Here is a 21,614-nt window from a genome sequence, read left to right as displayed (position 1 = left end):
AACGTTTCAAAGTACAAATTTAATAAAAAAAAATTTTAACAAGTTTTTGGTGTTTTCCTACTAAATCTTTAGAACATATATCTCATAAAATGATCTACATTGTATATATTTATCAAATTGAACCTTCTTCGTCCAGCGGTTGACCGTCTATTGGTCTGTGGTTTCACAAGTATGTAAACCCGACAATTTAAAAATGAATGGCTTAACGTACAGAAGTAGATGTGATTCTTTGATTACAGTTGCAGTTCTGTGTCAAAGTTTGGTTTGAATTGGTCGGAAAAAAGAAGTCCAAGATTCGATGCTTGTGTAATAACCGTATTCCAATGATTAATTGCCAATAAAAATCATTAAAAATCGCACGCTAATTAAGTTCTTTCGTAACTATTGTTTGCCAATGGCTTACGGTTAATAATATACAAATACTTATTTGCATATTATTGTATACCAGAATGTTTTGGGAAGGCCACTCCTATTCAATTTTTTTCTCTCAATGATCTGATATATTTGCCTTTTCAGCAAGGACATAAGAAACTCGCAGTCTCGTCTTAAAAGTAGGAAGTCAGCTATCTAACTCTCCGACCCGCCACGAAGGCACACGGATTTAAACAATAAAACTGAATGACCGGACTGCCGCAACAGCAACATTGGCGGGAACTGTGGTTCAGTCCTAAAGGTCGTCATCGGCAACGGTACAATCTTCCCCAAAGGAAGTACGTCCCGTCAAAGATGGGAGGAGTCAGATCCCCCACCTATTAGTGTACCCCTCCAGGGTGGCGAGATCCAACCACCATGCCGGAAGCTTCTCATCCTCATTTCAAGGTGACCCCCGGGGGGTTTCTTAAAAGTAGGAAAGAATGCAACAGCTTAGTGAATTTTTGAAGAGAACTGAGCTACTGTGAGCCCCTGTAGGCGAAATTCAATAAAGTTTGATTCATTACAAAATAACAGTATATTGCTAAAAATATACTACAATGTATAAATCTTATATCAATAATTTTGTCAAAAAAATCGAGCACTGATAGAACAAAATTTCTCTACGATTTCGCTAGAGTTCAATGATTCCAAGATTTATCGCGTAGGAGGATCGGTTTGATGAATAATGTAAATCATAGAGAGTTTCAAATTAATTTAAAAAAAAACAGCTCCGCGTAATCATCAGGAAAACGGCATTTCAACATGTTTATAGTTTTCATCTGTTCTGCAGATTATAAAATTTGTAATTACTCAACACCACACCTCAAGTAATATTGCTAACATAAAAATAATTTATTTTATTTTATTTTTTTAATAAAAAAATCTTCAATGGGCATTGATAATAAAGTCTCTTAAAGTTTTACATTCATATGCAATTATCAACAACAACAAAAAAGGAATAATATTTAATTCATTTTATAGCTACTACTAGATATTATCCAATCGCCTCTTCTGCGTTCTTAGACGATATTTTCCGCGGAAACCATTATTTTGATCAACTATTCATCGGACATTATATATCAAAAAGATGAATCACTTTTGAATGTAGGTAAATTAGTCATTTTAATATATAAAGGATAACATTTGCAAAGGCAAAATATTTATCTCGAATTTTAAAGAATCGGCAAAATTAAAGACCTAGCCCTACAACTTCAATTATAGCTCTGGTTTCGCAAACTTTTATGCTATATGAAAGATTACAGTGACTATAATAACATCTTTTTTCCGTATACTCCCTGCGATCATTTCACATATCCTTGGAGTGACGCTTACCACAGGTTGAGAAAGCTGATCTGCAATGACTTTGCAGTAATGTGAACATTATTCTATCATTTCTGAGTTTTTCCATAGTTATTTCAATGAGAATTTATGTATAATTTTTTGAAATAATCTTTTGGTAATAGCATATTGTTTAACAAAATGTACCTCCAGCTGACTGCGTAAAGTAATCCACAGAAAATCCCCTATCTTCGTAAACCGGATCGGAATGAAACACCACAAGCAAAGTCGAAGAATTAGTCTTTATCACCCTGTCTTTGATATTGCCGCATAAAGGGTCCAGAGCTGGAGCCAGGGTCGAGGACCCGAGGTGCACCTGTAAGTAGTCCAATCTGCAATGAATACAGTCGCTGTTACTTGGAGAAATACATTTCAAAATATCAGTAGCGGCGGTATTGGCTAGGTTGAAACAGTACCTTCCGAGCGCTATAAATATATATAAACTGACTGAAAAAATATTATTAATAAACATAAAATGAATAAAGATATTTATGCGATGATTCTTTTGGATTTGAATTGAATGAATGCAATAAAATTTACAAAACTGGATGTACTATTTCACCACCAATGATGGCCCGCCAATGAAGCAAGATATAAAGCTTAAATCGATAGAATTGATATGTTTAATAAATTTAATAGGACATCAGATAATATAGGCCTTATTTTACATTTTCTTTAAAAAAATTAAACACTGAAGTTAAGTATATCTTTATTTTCTTTAAAACCTATCATCGAAATATTAGTGTTATTTTTCACGCTTACAGAAGTATATCCTAGAAATGTAATTCATTTTTCCTGATTGCCAAAGGGGATTTTAAAAGAAAATCAGTGAAGATTATTTTTAATGATAAAACTTATTTTATGTAATATTATTTTATATAACATGGTATGAAACATGTTAACATGGTATGAAAACTGAAAACGATATTTGATGGTTTTGTTTTAAATATTTTATTAACATACTTGCAGTTTGTGTCCGGTTCGATCTGCAAGGTGTCAATTCGAAGAAAGAGTGTAGCATTCGGATCTTCACTAACAAGCAACCAACGGCAGTCTGTATTGCTTGGATATTTCTCTGGGTAACCTGGACTGGATATTGTGCCTCCATTTCCTGAGACTGTCAGAGTCAAATTGCATTCATCTGGAATTAAATAAGGGACAAAAATGCCAATATTATTAAGTAATAATAAGTCTATTTTGAATGCTTTATCTATTACTGCATCGAAGTAATAAATTAAAATTGGAATAAAACTTTTCAATTATTTAATGAATTAAAAACGCCAAGAAAAGGAAATAAAATAACCATATAATGAATAATATTTGTTTAAAAATTATTTTTCTCGAAATTCTTCAATTCGGTCTTGTTATACCTTTAATTATATAAAAAGATATAGAAAATGAACCAAGAATTATCTGTCATTATCATTAAGTCCTGATACATTTAGTTTCTGATTAAAAATATATAATATACATCTGGTAGAATTGAAATTATGTATCAAGTGGTTGATTATTGTTTCTAAAAATCTCGCTCAAGCTTTTGAACAATTCTTTGCTTCATCGAAACATATTTCTTTTCCAGAAAAAAATAATTTCTTTTAGTCTAATATTGATAATCCAAAGATAAAAGATAAAATAGAGATAAATAATTTTTTTCAACATATAGTAGCCATTTCTGAAAAATATTAGAATTATTAATTTAGTTAAATTTCACAAAATGTCCTTTTTTATAACTTTTTTGCATTAAAAAATTTCAATAGTTTTATAGTAAAAAATTAATATCTCAATAAATAATGTGTTTTCTATCCGTTATAATTCAGTTTGCGATAAAAATGATAATTACATTAAAAATTAATAGTTAAATCAATAATTAATTCACAAATTGATAATTAATATAATCATTAATATTTTTAATGACAAAATTTTATAATATTTTTAAAATTTTTTTAATAAAATATATATATATATATATATAATGAATCCTTTGAATACTTTATTAAGTTGATGAGTCCAGAAACTGAAAGTTCATCCCTTGAATAACATATTAGAGTGTTTAAAGCTAAGTATATCATGATCTAGTTATAATTAATTCATTTAAATAAGTTAAAAACAGATATCAAATAAATAAAATTATAGCACTTTTGTATTTTGTATTGCTGCATCTTATTCAAAATATATTGTAAGATTAATTGATTATTTGATTATGTTTTTGCTTTGCTGATTCCGAAACAGAAAATTTTTAAGATTTGAAAAAATTGCACTCTGAATCTTATAAATGAAGCGAAATTAATCAATGTAATAGCATGGATGTGTTTTATTATATCAAATAAAAATAAAAACACGAAAGAGAGTTTAAAACTATAGAATCAGTTACAAGCTTGCTACGAAAAATTTTCAGTGATCTTTGTTTATATGAATGAACAAAAAAATATAGTAGTCAAGGTGCAAAATCTTACCATTTACTTCTCTAGCATGTCGAAGTAGTCTGTCAGGAGATAGCTCTCCATTTCCGCTTACGTCTACGCATCTAAAAAGAGTTGCCAATGTATAATATCAGTTGTAAAATACTATTTTTGCCAGTAATTATAATACAGTCTAAAATGAGTGATAAATTTACTGGGTTTTATATTAAAACATCTTTCAAAATCAAAAGAAAGAAAAGCTTAAAACTAAATTTTTCAAAGCCTTTTTTATTAATTCAAAATTTTGATTAAAATATTATAAATTAGAAGGCTATTTGGCTTTGTTTGTGCAGCTTTATTAAAACAAAGGAGTTTCTTCTAAAGGAACAACCACATGTCAAACGTATCTAAGTATGTGAACTAACATCTGCACGGTGTCTTATGCTTTTTGCCGGTGTCTTGTATGGATTTCAAAATTCAAGTGGAGTACTACATTTGAAGTTTATCTTGAGTTTCCAAGAAGAAGATGATGCAAAATAATGAATATTTATTAATTAATATCAGGCAACTTTGTATATTTTCTTGCAATTAATATATACGAAATACAATTGAGGTTCATTTAAATTTCATCGTCACACGCATTATGGGCATTGATTATTGTGAAGGTAGTATACTATTTTAAATTTCCATTTAAATGTATTTCAATTTATGTATTCTATAAACTTCATAAACTGAAATCATTTTAACTTAATTATGCTGTTTTTAAAAAAGGAGTTTCACAGATTTTTATTTCAATCATAAAAGAAGGAAAAAAAAAAATACTTGAGTGTATAATCTGCTTTATTATGAAAAATTAAGAGAGAACAGCTGTTTGAAAGTATAAATAATTCCGTTTTTATCAAGCAAAACTTACCAAATCATTTTGATTTTAATATTATGTTGCGTATATTATTACGGTTTAATTTAACAATATATGCAGTAGTGAAATGTATCAGAATTAAATTCAATCAGTAGACGATGATTGAAACTCGGTAATTCGAACTGAAAAATGTATAAAAATAGTTTGTGATATGTAAACTGCTTACTAACGATCTAAAAAAAAAAAAAAATAAATAAAAAAAAAACAACCTACAATACAGGTATTTTCATCAATATAATTTTTAGTGAATAAGGAAAGGAATGAAGAAATTCAAAAGAACTTGATTTGAAAAAAGAATATAAGGAATATTTCTGGCGTTCTATTAAATTGTATTTCCTATTTTAGAGCACAAGGTTTTATTTAATCCCACCTACAATTTTCTTAATTTTTATAACAAGAATTTCATTTCACTTTTTATGCATAAAATTTGAATTATCATTCCCTGGAATATCGGAATTAAGAATACATAATACAGAAATAAATAAATATGAACCAAATAAATGTTTATCTATTATTCAATTCAAGAATACATATTCAATATAATTCTATGTTTGCCGTTTTTATGCTGACTATGGAAACAAAAATAACAATAAAAAAAGGGATAATAAAAATGCTGAAAAGATAATTAAAAAATATTTAATTGAGCATATAAATTAAAAAATGCTTTCTTCATTCCAATGATATAATATCAATATTTTCGGATTTCTTGTTTATATTCAATTCAGAGTTATTTATGTAATCGAACCTTAGAATCCAATTAGGTTATCATTAGAAAATCAAAAGCTATTTCACGTCGTTCGCTTTATTTAAGAACTCACACAATAGGAATTAAATAGATATGTGAAAATAAAAATCAATGAAAAGAAATGATTGAAATTTTAAAAATTTGAAATGATTTTTGTACGTTAAGCTTCAAAAATTTTTTTAAATATTTCTTTTTTTAAGTTCTTGAAGATTTAACTATAAAAAGAAAATGACAATGAAGTGTCACCAGAATCTCGAAACTCATTTTGATAAAGAAAAAAATGAAGTGAATTCCTTTAAATTAAAATTATTGCTTCTAGAATTTTCGCTGTATTTCAAAACCGAAAATATACAGTACAATATCCTTAATTCTTGTTTGTTTAATATGAATGAAACTTTTTAAAAGTTAAAACGTGTCTAAATAGAAAAGAAAGAATCTTCGACCCGAAAAAATGAATGTTTTATAATGAGATACATTTAATGTCATTTATTAGACAGTTTTGAATGTTTTATAATGAGATACATTTAATGTCATTTATTAGACAGTTTTACCGTTCTAATACGATCAAAAAATATTAATATATAAAATTAAATATTAAAAACAAAACATATATAAACAAATATAAAACATACAAAAACAAATTTTTTTAAATGTGTTTCCAAGCAAAAATAAATAAATAAATAAAATAAAATACTTATTACAATAATTTTTTATATGGCCTGGTCTTAAAAAATATCACCGATTTCAATCTATAAACATTTTCCAAAAAACATCATCCAAAAATAACATCCCACATTAAAAAAAAAAACGCTAAAATTTACAAATAGTACAAAAGAAACCTTAAAATTTTTATTTATATTTAAATAATTTACTGTCATTGAAAGTAAGTTTTTAAATACTAAAAATCTGAGAATTATTGAATTTCAAAAGTTTATCATATAGATTAATCCTAAAACCAAAATGCCATATTGAACATTAAAAATACCAACATAATTCTAAAATGTGAATGAAATTTTAACGTCAAAGGCATACAGCAACTTTTCGCGACATTTATCCTATATAAGGGAGCAATCGCTTAAAAACTTACATTTGAGTGACCAGATCAAACAAATACACTGTTCCCACTAAAAGAACCAGAATACAAGCTCCACATCCCTTACCCCAGAACCTCACTTTCCTTTCGGTAAGTCTAAAAGTGAAATGCATCTTGTGTTTTATCCCGTACGCGTAACTCTGAGGCGTGTGAAAATTGCTGTGCTATCAGATAAACGTCTTCGATTACCAGCGCAAAGTCCGCATTTTTAAGGGTCCTGCTTTTTCGAAATGGGAAAAAGAAAATAAACATTCACAGTTTGCACTTCTAGTACGCATTTGCATTTGGAGAGGTCACTTAAAATAAAGAAAGCGAAAGTTACAGTTGATTTGTTTTTTGGAATGCAGCATGAAAACTTCATTAGTTTTTGTTTCAAACGATAATAACAATTTTTAAGAGACTAAAACTTAATTTTAGTTTTTGTTTTTCAGCTTAAAATTTAAAAGTTAAGTAATTTTTCGATCACAGATCGTAATATCTACATCGTAGGGTCGATAATGTTTACGTTTGTTTCATTATCTCTTCTAATAACTAAGGAGAATTAACGCGTATCAGTGCAGGCGCTTAACAAGCTAGATCGTTTGAACTTAGATCTATAATTTTGGCGCAAATTTAGTGATAAAAATGCGCTCATCGGAGCGATTTTTTAAAAAAAATTAATTAATTAAAAATTAAACGAGATGTTGAGTCATTTCTACAATAGCTTCATCAAATAATATGCCGCTACAAAGTTTTTTTTTAACATAATTTTAAAATGAAAAAAATGTATTCTTTCAATTTTATATATTTATTAGCCGTGTAATTTTTCTAAACTTTTGAGATCAAAAAATTTTTTTGTGTGTAAATTTCAGTAACGTATCGTATTGTTGCAATAGGATTCAAATTCTGTTCATTGTTTCATCAAATATTTAATAGCGTGATTTTCTTCTATTGTTAAAAGCTAAAGGGACATTCTATTTATTATCGTCTCCGTTTGGAATAAGAAAGAAAAGCCACAATTTTGCAAAAAATTGTTAGTTAGATAATAGATTATCCGAACAGTTTAAAGGCATTATCTGAATTTATTAAGAAGGTTCATGTGCACAATAAATTGAGCAGGTGCAAGACTATTAAAATAACAAAACTCTAATATTTATCACAATTTGATGCTTAAAAATACTTTTTTAAAGTGTTCATGAAATTTAATGCAGCCAATATTCGTAATGAATCAACTGGTAACCAAAGGCAAGTTATAAATAAAGTGAGATATTAGAGAGTTATGGTTTTCAATAGAATCAATCCATATGACGTCATATTCACGTGGTAATGAACGAAGCATGTGATCGAACTTTCATTTTTACATTATTTTACATTCTAGTGTAATTCGATACCCCTTTTCTTTCCGCAAGAAAATTATGTTTGGTGCACTTCACTCGATTGACGTATACGTGAATATACTTCATCATCATCGCGAGCACCAATGTTAAAGAAATTTAAAATTAATCTTTTCAGATGGGTCAAGGTCAATTTTTTCCTTAACAAATTTCGCTTAGTTACTTCTATACCATGTGGGAGGGACTGAATGTTTGAGAGAAAGACCAAGGATAAAGGATGTCTTAGAAAGATTATTTTTATTTTTATACAATGTTAAAATTTCATTCAATGCAAATTTTCTTTTTTGCATGCATTACAATTTTTGAAAACATTCGAAAACCTGTTTTCAGAGAAAAGTCCATTATAGCGTTGACGGAAATTTAAGATGATTAGTTTTTAGGTTATCTATAAATCTATAGCATATTAAATAATATCTTATTTACCAGAACTTTGATGAAGAGTCATACAATGCATATCGGGTTCATCATATCCTATATTGCATGAATAAAATAAGTAGATTCTATAATATGTTGAGATTGATCCTCATGGCACGGATATATTATGAAATCCGCCTCCTATAAATCGATATTATTACATTGCTCTGTTACGATGATTATTAGAAAATATCTTTTTCCGAAACTCTGCTCCCTCTTTACAATCTTTAACTTAAATAATAATATAACTATTTATTTTATTTATAATAATTAATTGTAACTATTTATTTTATCTATAATAATTAACTATAACTTTTATTTTATCTATAATAACTAACTATAACTGAGTAATTTATCTAATAATATAATAACTATTTATTCTATCTAGGTGTAAATAAAATTATATCTACATTCGCTTAATGTAAAAAGGGAGTGCTTTTAATCAATTTTTTAAAAAAATTCTTCAATTGATGTTTAACAGATTTAATTTTACTTGTATCTGAAATGCAAATATTAACAGCTTTTTTCAGATTTGTTTTACTAAATGCATGGGGTTTTCTAGGCGATAGTTATGTTTTCTTTATGCGAAAGAAAAATTATATCTTTCTCACTCAGATATACAATTTTTAAAAATTTTTTTGTTGGATTTTTATTAAATAATACATCAACGATTAAAAAAAGCAATTTTAATATCATGAATTTTTTTAAAATAAAAAACTTTAAATTTCAAACCATAGGTTCAAATGGTAACTGGCATTTAATGTCAATGCTTGCGGAACCGTTTCTTTTTCCCTTTTACATACTTTTTTTGTAGCATATTTTTATTTACATATTTTCATCGATAACTTGATTAAGTGCAGAACGTCAATGCATTATCATTGACTATCAAACCCTCATCGAGAATGTTTCCTTATGTCTTTTTAGTACTTCGCTCTCTTGTATTCTCATGAACTGTTCCAAACTTTCAGGAAAAAATATGTAAGTTCAGAAAATGAACTTTAAAGATTAAAAGGTAAAGGGTTTTAAGGTTTTTATTAAAAGGTTAAAAACAGTCACGCGCTTACTGTTCAGTTTCACTCCTAAAGCACTTTTCAAATTTGACACATTTAGCAATTTAACAAATTCGAGAACTTGATAAGGTGTTAATATTATCCTAATATACTTTTATACATAAAATTGTATTTTTTAACAAATTTATTTGGAAAAATTAATCTAATCTTTAATTAATCTACCTGCGACCCCCTTTAGCCCAGCAACTTCAGGCAATTGCTTACTCTAACCTTGTCAGAAACCTGCCGTTGCCACCAGGGTCTTTAGCACTTCATACCAGATCTATATAACTAACTCACTTTTAAATCTAGATCTATATCGAAGTTTTGGATCAAAACTGTCTATCTGTATGTGTATGTTATCAAGATAATTTAAGAATACAGCAATCTAGATAAATGAGATTTAACATGTTGTTTGGACGCTAAAAATCACCTATCTGTATGTGTATGTTATCAAGATAATTCAAGAATACAGCAAGCTAGATAAATGCGATTTAACATGTTGTTTGGATGTTAAAAATTATCTATCTGTATAAGATTTGGAACACAGCAGGACACAGTAAGAGATCTAAAGTGTATGCTTTACATTACGTGAAAAATAAACTAAACACAAAATGGATTGCATTTTCAAGTCCGCTTGTTTCGCTTAGATTAGAGTATGAATCGGAATAAATTATCAATTCAATGCAAAGGAAGAACAATGAAATTTATATATAAATAATTCCTTTGATAATTCTCGGGAATCATGAAAATAAAAATGCTTAAAATTTTTCAGGGAACTTCGCAAAAAGGAAAGACAGAGAACAATGGAACAGCAGCAATAATTTATGAAGAGAACCATGGCAGACAAATGTGGAAGGTATTTTACTTATTTCCAGTTTCCTTAAAAACCTACTTGAATCTCATTCATATGTTTGTTTGCCAGTCATTTCGTGCCAACGAATACTCGCGAGTATTTTCTGTCAACCTTGAAAATTCAATTATTTTTAATAGCTTGATATTAAATTAAAGGTTATTGAGTGTTTAGCGACAATTTTAACCGGTTTTACTGGTAGATAAAATATGAAATTCCGATAAATATTGGAATTTACCAAAAATATTTTTATTTTATAAAAAGTGATTTTCGTAATTTGATACAAAATAATCCGGATACGGCACTCAATTAAAGAGGGATTTAAGCAAAACTATGTATAATATTATATTTCAAAAAAAAAAAAGACGCAAAAATTTGCGAGTTCGATTCATTAGCTATAAAGTTAGAATAAATTTCTTTTATCGAGAAACTACAAATATTGCATCTTTATTTCAAGGTAATTAAATCAAACAATTGGGGGATTTAATTCATTTATTATTAAAAATTTAATCTCAAACTTTATTTTTAAAGTTATTTCTTATTATATATTTTGCTTTCATAGATGTATATTTATACAAATGCTATTAAAAAATAATACCTGTGCTATGTGTTATAAAAGTTCAAGTTCATGAACTTTAAACTAGATTATCCAACAAACTGCAAACATTTTAAAATAGAGGGAGTTAATTAGAATACATTTAAAGTGTACATCAATTACAGTATATTTAATATGAAAATAAATTGTAAAAAATTATTAAAGGTAGAAATTCGATAGTGAGATTATAAGATTTTTTTGTAATATAAATAAAATTAAGTAAGTTTTTTTTATTGTAAGTAAAAACTACTTATTTTAATATTTTTTCTAAAAAATATTTTAAGGATTGGGTGGCGATGGTCTAATATATCTAAGTTTAAAGTATCTTGAAGCATTTGAGCCTTACTTGAGGTAGAAATCTGAATTATATCGAATTACAAAGCATAGGTTGCCTTTCTGAAACATTTTCAGGGGAAACTGGCAAATATTTGTGTTTTGCTAGATAGAAAATATTCAAGAACTTATCCGATCGTAACGAGTAAAGTTGCTAAAGCTGTCATTGGTCTACAAATTTTTGTTGTATAATAGATAAATTTTTGTTGTATATAGTATATTCTCTTTATAAGGCAAAAGGAAGTGTAGACATTCCTCGGGCAAAAATCTTATGGAGCATAATGAAATCAAGATGTATTGATACATTATTAGTACGTTGATACATTTTTTTAAAAAATTAAAGGATGAAGGAAAAAATAAAAATGCAAGCCTTGGGGTCATTTACATTTTTTAAACGACTGATGATAAGTGAGGGGGCGAAAAAATCTTACCATTCCTCTGGCATCATTTACCTTTTCTAGCAACTAAGAATGCATAACTTTATTTATTCAATTCTATTCAGTTTTGCTTTATCTGTATCTTTGGTAGCAGTATTTGTATGCTTCAAAATTTATTTATTGTCCTGTCTAAAACAATTTCTTGAATTACATTTTTTCCATTAAAAAGTAAAAAAAAGAAGGTTATTTAAAAACAAAATTAATTTCTCACATCACTTTCGTTCAAAATGTTTGCTCATTTTTCTCATTTTCTTGCTTATCTATATTGTAATACAGTCTTTTTTGTCTCAAGACTCCATTTCTTCGTAAAGTTCAGCAATCTAATTTTTTTTTTTTTTTATGTTACACAAAGTATATCCATTTCCATCCATCCTCTATATCAATAAAATGGACCGCTAAAATAATTAGAAAAACTCAGATTAAACTGGTTTGTAATTAATATAATTTCGTTCATTTAGCTGATTGTATGTTGGAATGATCAAGCTCACATGCACACAGATATGGGACAGATTTTCCGATGACGAATTTTGCTCAAAATTTGATACAGATGTATAATTTTTAAAACCACATATCGATTTCATTCCTTCACTCTATTTCGTATTGAAGCTATCGTGCACGCATCGGCCGACGTAAAAAAAAAAATTCTAAATTCGGATTTAGAAAGATTGTTGATGCGGAAATTGATCAAACTCTTTGGTGAATTTTCTGACGGTTTCCAAACTCGTATCTAGTGTCAATCAGTCAGTGTCAAAACAATGTTTCAATTTTATGGAGCATAAGATAGATAGGGAGTGAAGGTAAAATATTTAATTAAAAGAAATCATAGTCCTTCATAAGATTGACTTCCGCTACCCTTTATGGTCCTTTCTAGAAAGTTCATTTACCTTTCAAAATGCACTTTAACAAGCTGTTCCGAGGCCAATAGCTGTTTAATATCTTACTTTTTTCGTAAAATTTATAAAATGCATGAAACACAAAACTGATTTATTATAAAATTTATTGACCATGAACACAAACTGACCTATTTAAAGCTTCCGGGTTTTTTTCCGGAATATCTGAAAAAATTTCATGGTTTTTGAAATTTCTTAAATACTTTAAAATTCTTTTTTAAAGCGTTTTAATAGGAAACACTCAAAACACATATTATATTTGTAAAATGCGTCGTTACAATATAATTTTGAAATTTATTACGCATCTTGGGGAAAGGAAAAATGTTACATCCATAAAAAACGTAAAATATTGCTCGATTAGATGTTAGATGCCATGCGCAATTGCGGTTTGTTCTGTGATTATGAGATCAATTGTAATTCTTCTATTTCGAACAATAAATCAATTTAGTTCGAAGAAAAGATTATGTAGCTTTGAATGAAGGTGGGTTGATTGACTTTTTGCATCAATGTCCAGTTTAGCAGATTTGTAGGTTATCGGGGCATATCGCAAAATTTTGATCAGATGAAAAAAAAAGTAATTGGGACAGAATAGAAATCTCGAAACTTTCACTACGCTCCAGAATTGAATAAAGAACAAAAAACAAGGTTCAATGAATATGAATTTAATGAAATAATTTTAATACTAATATATGTTGTTAAGGGAAAATTGTTTGAATTACAATTATTTTAAGCGTATTACTTGATAAATATAAAGGAAAAGGTAAAATTCACAGCTCTAAAAAAAAAAAAAACTTATTTCATTCTATTGCAAGATATTTAAATAAATGTACATGATTTTAATTCACTGTCAGAATGCTACTCTGAATCGAGATGAATAATTTAACAGCAATGAAATGAACGCAGAATCGTAAACATCTGGCGGTTCAGTTATTCATAGTTGTCACATAAACATGTAAGAAATGGCAAACAATAGTGATTCAGAGTATAAAGAACAGCTGCGATGCTAAAAAGCAAATGCTTAGCAATTACATTGATTTTTTTTTTTTTTTGGTTCAATGTATATCACACAGATGGAAACGTAAATAAGTTTTTTATAAAACAACTAAACAAGACAATTTTTAAAGATATCATGATAGAATCGTGCACAAAAAAACTTTTTTTCAAATAAAGTAATATAAAATAAAATGAACATGCATTACAGATGAAGGTTAATAGATAACAAAGTACAAGTTTACTATTAAATTTTTAAAAAAATCATAGCATAAATTTTAATTTAAGTTGAAAAATTTTATAACTGCGATATTATCCATATTTATAAAAATTCTTACCTCGTGAACGTGATATTGTATATAAGAACATTTTTTAAGAAATAAATTTTATGTTGAAATGATTAAATTTATTTTGATTTATAAGTATTGGATCTTTGAAAGGTAATTTAGTTATAATTGTATAAACATACTACATGAAAATGTGAATATTGAATTCATGATAAAAGATACATCGATCTAATAGTTTTTAATACAGAAATTTGTAGGTATTTATATAAAATTAAGCATTTTTCTATTAGAATTAAAACATTTTTTAAAGAAATGCTGGATAATAATTTAAAAAAAAAATATCGTGGAAAAACTTTTTATTGATTCCTTTTTATTTTAAATTGCCGCCATTTTAATGTAGTAAAAAACACATGAAAACATCATAAAAAATGTATCATTTTTAATAAAATCTGTATTAAAGAAATCTGTAATAAAGAAATATTAAAAACAAAATTATTTAATATCATAAGAGCGGGAAAATTGAAGTTTAAGAATAACTTACATAAAAAAAAAATGTTCTGTTCAATGAAAAATAATAACAAACCCAATGCCATTCTCTTTACATTTTAGCGAAGTGTTGTTTTCTTGCTGCTCAAAGAACATTTTACTTTTTGATTTTAGTTCATTTTATTTAAAAAAAATAATATTTAAATTTAATTTAAAATATTTAATCAGCAATTTATAATCAAAATAATTCAGAATTCTTAATTTAAAATTTCAAAGCTGCAGACGAAACTGTTTCCACTTACCTGGAAAGAAGCAATATCAATAACACTATGGAAGTTCTCTGCATAACATCAAACGCAATAACTCATCTGAAAAGTTACAAATAAAGTTAGATGTCAGTGGCAACAGCAACATGTTCCACAATCGTTGCCGCGCGGGAATAACTCTGGCTCATTTTCGCGTTAAACTCCGTATTAAGTTTTCTGAAAGCAGAATCGGAGTTGTTTGTCTTGTTGACAACTGTAGGGGAAATAAGAGACCACCGCATTCGCGCAGAATCTGAATTCGAAACAGGTATGGAATCCCTGAAAACAGGAACTGCGTGTGCGGGAAGCGTGCGAAGAAAAATGGCGTTTTTTGGTACAGGTGATTGAGGATGGCCAGTGACGTCACATTTACCTGTTACTGTTGCGAAAGGAAACGCTCTTTGCGCTGATTTTAAATTCAAATTTTCATCACGCTTCGGATTGATACGCTTGGTGATGTAATAAATAGTTGGCTCATTTATTAAAAAAAATTTGGCCTGAATAACTCGTATATTTTTAAGATTGAATTTTACATTTAGAATTTATATGAAAAATTAAATTTTAATAAATATTTGATAGGTTTCCATTTTATGACTTCTTGTTTGCAAAATTTTAATAAATTTATATAAATACATTTTTTAAAAATAAAATTTTCGTTTGCTTATTCCATAAATGCATATTACATATAAAAAATTATTTTATAAATGCTGAGAAATTGTATAGCGACATTCTTTGATAAAGATTTGATTTGAGAATAAAGTAATTAAAAATTTGTGTTTCCACAATTGATTATTAAATCTCCGCTGAATTACTTTAATATCAGTATTTGATGATTCTGTAGAAATATAAGTTACTTTAAAAAATATATATGTATGAAATATTTATTTAAATATTCTGCACCAAAATAGCCAATATTTATATAAGATGTATTTTTAATTGAGAAAAACTTTGAAAATGTTTTCATTATAATATCAAAAAGGCTTATAGCAAAACATTTTTTAATGCAAAGTTTTAATTAATTAGCTAAATATACTTTTAAATTATTGTATATGATGGTTGTGTGTTGTCAAAAAGGGTCAAATATTGCCTGTCGTTCGAGTTGCTGTTTTTAAAATGTGTGTGTTTAGCTATGTGAAAGTTTTAAGGTATGGTATTTGAATGTAACAACATTGATCTTTATTAAGGCATTCTTAATTAAATTCAGAAAAATTTGTTTTATTTGATTTATTTAAAAAAATTAATATAGTAATTTTCTGTGTGTTTTAGTTAGAAACTAAATTGTTGCTTTAATTTTGGAATATGAACTTTTTACTAGAGAATTCTCATTAAACAATTTTTACTTTCTGGTATTCGTAGTATAGCAAAAGTATAGTAATGGTAAAAAAAAAAAATTGAACTCGAGATTTTGACGAATTCCCATGTTTTAGACCTCTTTGAATTAAAAATAACACAATTGTTTGGAAAATGTCTGTCTATATGCGACAAAGATAATTTAAAAACGATTTCAGCTAGACGGTTGAAAGTTGGTATATAGCTTTTACACCAAATTTGGAGATTTCTATCAAATTTTGAGTAAATTTCTCTCAAAGGAAGTCCGGTTCTTCGAATATAATATAACACGATAACTACAAAACGAAGAGAGCTGAATAGGTAAGATTCGGTACACATATTCAACATCTATAGTATATATAAATATTAAATCTTCAAATCCTTTCAAATTTTGAGCCAAATCCAACTACGGGTTAACTGTCTTTCAGAAATAAATAAACACAATAATTCAAAAATTTAATACTTAAATATATCAAATTTGGTATGATAAGTTGTGACTACAAGTGCAGTTTTGTGTCAAATCTTTGTCCAATCGGTTAAGAAAAATGGATTTTTGGATGGTATTAACCGTATGCTAGGGATTAATTGCCGAAAAACTCGCCAATGATGGCACGATAGAGTCAGTAAATATGTTAAATTCACGCCAAAAGTTAATATTTCGTAACTATTGCGCACCAGTGCCATGCAAGGTGTTTTCTGGCATGACAAATTTATTAGAGAGTATGCGAGAAAGTTTTTTTAGACCTCTCGCTGGTTTAAAGTAAATTTTAGACTAAATTGGACTCTCTAACGGAAATTCTAAGCAAAAAAAAGATACGGAAATAACTAATAAATTTCAAAAATGAACTTTTCCCTCTGTTTATTCATTCTATTTTTATATATCTGATTCACTCATGGAAATTCTATGCAGAAACAGCCTAATATGGTAATGGTGCCTCAAAAAATTACTAAGAATGAAACTGAAGTTAAAGTATCCTGGAATTTTCACAGTTGGGAGTTCAAGAGGCCTGGAGGGAAGAAGGTCCTAAATTAAAGGTTAACCCACTGATTGCCCGCCTCATTCCTGGAAGAATGCCTAGTCAAGCACGTCCTTGCCTTCTTGTTTTTATCTTGGCATTCACTCCGCGGAGTCGAACCGGCGACTTTTCTATTGATAAAGAAAAATATGTATTGCAATGGTTTTCCCAGGCACTGAACTTTTTATTATAAGTTCTTTGCTTCAGAACTTGTTCCCGTCTCAATGTCTTCAGAATTTATGTTCGAATATTGGATTCTACTTCTACCCACAAATTCCTTATTTAGAATAGAATTTTTTCTAAAAGATAGAATGTCTTTAGTATATAGAAAAGTATAGAATGTCTTTAAAAGAAATGACCAGAAGATTCTAGATTTCTGTGTAATTGGAATGCTTTTTAATTTTTTAAATAATAAATTAAACTTGTTGATTTGTTTTAAAATTTAAATCGTTGATTTGTTTTATTTGAACTTTATTTTATTTTTAAATTGGAAATATTTATTGATTAATTATACTGAGATGGTTTAAAAAAAGTGAATGCACTTGAAAATTCAATATTAATATTAAAAAAATGAAGGGAAGAATGTAGTACTTCAAAATTCTGATGTCCAACCTCCTACAACCAGAAAAATATTTAATTGGAACATGGCTAAGAAATGAATCATCCAAAACAAAATTATAATTCCACATTTTTATATTATTTAATATGATTTGTAAGTTATGTTTGCAAAGTGATAAAATTAACTGCAGACAAAAATTGGCGAAAACAATCCAGTTATTGAAGTTGGGGCTGCATCTAAATTTTATTTTGTAATAATTTTCAAAAATAGAAATGGAGGGGGACAAATGATCTATGACGACATATCGGGATCATGATCTTTCATATAAAGTAGAATTTGACGAAATCGGTACATAATATATTTTATTCAGTAACTGTAACTAGAGAACTGTGCCTTGATGTCTCGCATAGAGAATGTAGAGTGAAATAATGCTTTTGTGATTTTTTTTTCAAGATTGGATACTGTTAGGGAACAGGAAACACTGTTAAAACATATAAACATTGTTAACTTTCATATGAAATAAAAAATGGCTATACATCCACCCGCCTAGAGTACCGGTTCTTAGTTTTGCCAATTACTTTAAAAATGAACATGATGGACGAACAGATAACCGCTGAAAATGGTTTATTTTAATTCATTCATTAAAAGAGTGTGACAAGAAATATATGAAATTGCAATAGTTATTTCTTATAAACAATCTTCCTACAAAAGCTGAATGCAATATAAAGTTCGGGAGCATATTATCAACGTTTCACTCAGTTTCTTAGTTTTGTATATGTCCAATGTACTTAAATCGCAATGGTTTATATGAAGGAAATTTAATATGTGTTTTATCACAAAAATTGAAGATCTGAATTTTGAGCAAAACTGATCACTGGCAAAAGCTCCAAGTTGCTTACCCTATTCTCTTCTCTATAGAATGAACAAAAACAAAATGCTCCGCTATGTGTAAGCATATACAATTACTGAAAGGAAAACATTGGCACTGATTTTAGGTCGAATCAATTTACTGTGTATTATTCATTACAAATTTGAAAATCCTTTTTCAGAATTGTTTCTTTCCTGCCAAACTCATATATATAGATTTTTTTACAAGAATTCGTGAAGTACATTCCCAATATAAAGCATTTTTAAAAAAATCCGCCTGATTATGAGCTGTAAGTATGTAATGTTTTAATTTTGCACAACAATTTGATAAAAAAAACTATTTTGTTACTAATGTTTCTTTTTAAATTCATTTTTTGAGAATTGTTTAGAGAAGCCTTTAATATAAATGCAATAAATGTCCTATTTAGTTAATATTTTATAATGAGCTAACCGTATTTATATTTCTTATACCATTTTCTTTCTATCAAAATTCTTGCTGAGAAATTGAAAGCATCATTTTGTTTATCTAATGTTAGTTAAAAGGATGAGAGAACGAATAATTAAATGTATGCTCTTCTGTATTGCACATAGTAAATATATTACACATTTAATTTTCAAATTAGTATTTATGTTAATTGATAGAGATAATTAATATAGATACACATCAAAATGAATGATTCTGCTTATATCAGCTCAAAATTTAAATTTATACAAAATTAAAATTAAGAATCCCAAATTATTTCATATAAAAATGGCACTAAAAGCTCAAACCGTCTGGTTTATTAATAAAATCAGCAGCTGCGCAACTGAAGGGAAGTCAACAACTCATGAAGTGTAGCGATTCGGCGAAAGTTTGGACGACAAAAGTTATTCTTTTAAACAATTAAGCCGGACAGCTGTTATGATGACTCAACCCAAACAACCTGTTGTTATGACAACAGAGCTTTTTGTGGATCACCCTTTCTCTTTCATTCAAACCAAGGGCACGGCTTAATTGTGTGTGGTTTCCGTTTTTTCCGAAAAGGCTTTTGTTCAAATAATAGCAGTTCACTTTTTCAGTGCATAATCTTGGTTTTTGATACCATATCTGCGTAACCAAGTAGGAAACTATTTTAAAATAATAAAAAAATAAAAGAAAATATTTTTTTAACATCAAATTAGGAAGATGCATGTTAGAATTCACCACGAATTGAAGAAATAGTAATGAATAGACATGAAAAGTACTGTTAAGCAATACTCGCAACTTGTTACAACTGGATAATTGTTTGTGGATGATCTCTGTGAGGTGTTAGAATTTGTTATTAAATTGTATATTTCTTTTTCTCAAAGATTCAGTTTTTTTAATATGATATTATCTTAGTATATTCTCCCCAACATACATTCAGTAGGTTTGTTTTTAATTTCATCATATAATAGAAGATTATCACTGATCCATTTTTCTATCAATAATAGCGAATCTTGATTTTTCATACAATTTTTCATTTCTCGTACATCTATCAAAAATATATAAAAAGTTTTTGAAAACGTGGGTTGTTCCACAGAAATATTTGTCATTAACCGACTTCTCCTATTAAAGCAGAAACCACGTTAATACTTTATCCAAGAATATTGCAGATTAGATATTCGGGGATAACATTTATCAGATAAACTTGAATTTCTAATAGAAATTTTAATGATTAAAATCTCTTAAGTCAGTCTTCAGAAATATTTCATTGATTCAAGAGACATAACTTGGTATCATTAGGAGAAATTAAAATTTTAAACTTGATGGTACTCTAAAACTTATTCACAAATATAGCAATCACTTTGATGTTCTTCGCCAACCACATTATAATTCTCGTCGAATGTTATGCTCATGTCCATTTGCGGACATTCATTTTAATTATAACGAAAAAAAATGACAGAACTTGTTTTAATTTTCCTTTTTATCAAACCTTGTTTTTTTTAAAAAAGCAAGCTGTTAAATTTGTGCACTAATACAATTAAATAGAAAAAGCATTTCTGAATCAAATTCATCAGATAAGATATAGTATCAGTTTAAATAAGTGAGTTTTTCCTACTCTTTTCATACACACATACAATATATGATTGCGACATTTTTTAACTAGCTGAGGGGGGAGGGCGGTTCTCAAAACTTTCTCACATGCTCTCTAATAAAGTATTACTCTTTCCCCCTACATTTTTATTTTCACTCAGCATGAGTGTTGTGTCCTTCGTAGCATAGATAAAAAAAGTCGGTACTTGCATATTAACTGCATGCCATCGGCAAGTAATACTTATGAAAGACTGATTTTTTCAAATTGAATTTTGAGTCTTTACTGAATTTATTTTGCGATCTTTAACAATTAGTAGCTGTTGTGCCGTTAATACAGAAGTATCAGAAAATCATATATGTATTTTGGACATCTTTTTTCAGACAGATTGAAGTCAAAATTTGACATAGAACCTTTTATTTAACTTATTTAGATCATTGCGTTTTTCAATAAATCACATTTATATGCATGCGAAAACACAGGATTTGATTCAAAATTTAATATGCATTTACATTTTAGATACCAAGCCTATGTACTAATTTTATTTATCTAGCATTTTACATTTTACAATTATTTGCTTTACTTGGACAGTCAGACAGAATTCCTCGGAATAAATATCGTTCAAAATTTGATAAAAACGTAGAAATTGTTTCTGAAATCCATATACCAAATTTCATCATTTTAGCTCAAAGCATTTTTGAGTTATTATATTCACAAAACATGTAGAAGATTTTGTGAAATGTGTTTGTCGGACACAAGAAGATCTGAAACATGGAGACTCGTCAAAATCTAGAATTCATACTTCTTGACGATTACAGTATTTTCTTTTTCTTTACGTCATATGCGAGAATATAAAAAAGTGATTCATTTTTTATTCAGTATTCATAAAA

The 21,614-nt window shown here is 28.0% G+C and overlaps 1 protein-coding gene across 2 annotated transcripts in view; it reads right to left on the bottom strand.

Annotated features, from left to right (window-relative positions):
- Positions 1–15,247, bottom strand: part of LOC129980806 (mannan-binding lectin serine protease 1-like) — a 49,604-nt gene extending 34,357 nt beyond the window's left edge. Inside the window, exons 1-4 of one of the 2 annotated variants that reach the window (XM_056068127.1) lie at positions 14,918–15,247; positions 4,206–4,276; positions 2,716–2,893; positions 1,900–2,084 (exon numbers count right to left, since the gene is read on the bottom strand). In XM_056068127.1, coding sequence (XP_055924102.1) covers positions 1,900–2,084; positions 2,716–2,893; positions 4,206–4,276; positions 14,918–14,961 — 478 coding nt within the window. In that variant the 5' untranslated portion in view covers positions 14,962–15,247. Of the gene's footprint in view, positions 1–1,899; positions 2,085–2,715; positions 2,894–4,205; positions 4,277–6,902; positions 7,046–14,917 lie in introns of those variants that run through there. The other variant, XM_056094010.1, reaches the window with a different exon arrangement.
- Between the last annotated feature and the right edge of the window lie 6,367 nt (positions 15,248–21,614).

The sequence above is a fragment of the Argiope bruennichi genome, chromosome 1, assembly GCF_947563725.1.
Source record: "Argiope bruennichi chromosome 1, qqArgBrue1.1, whole genome shotgun sequence".
Taxonomy (NCBI): Eukaryota; Metazoa; Arthropoda; class Arachnida; order Araneae; family Araneidae; genus Argiope; species Argiope bruennichi.
The sequence above is the reverse complement of the archived record's forward strand: the minus strand, read 5'-3'. Positions and strand labels throughout refer to the sequence as shown.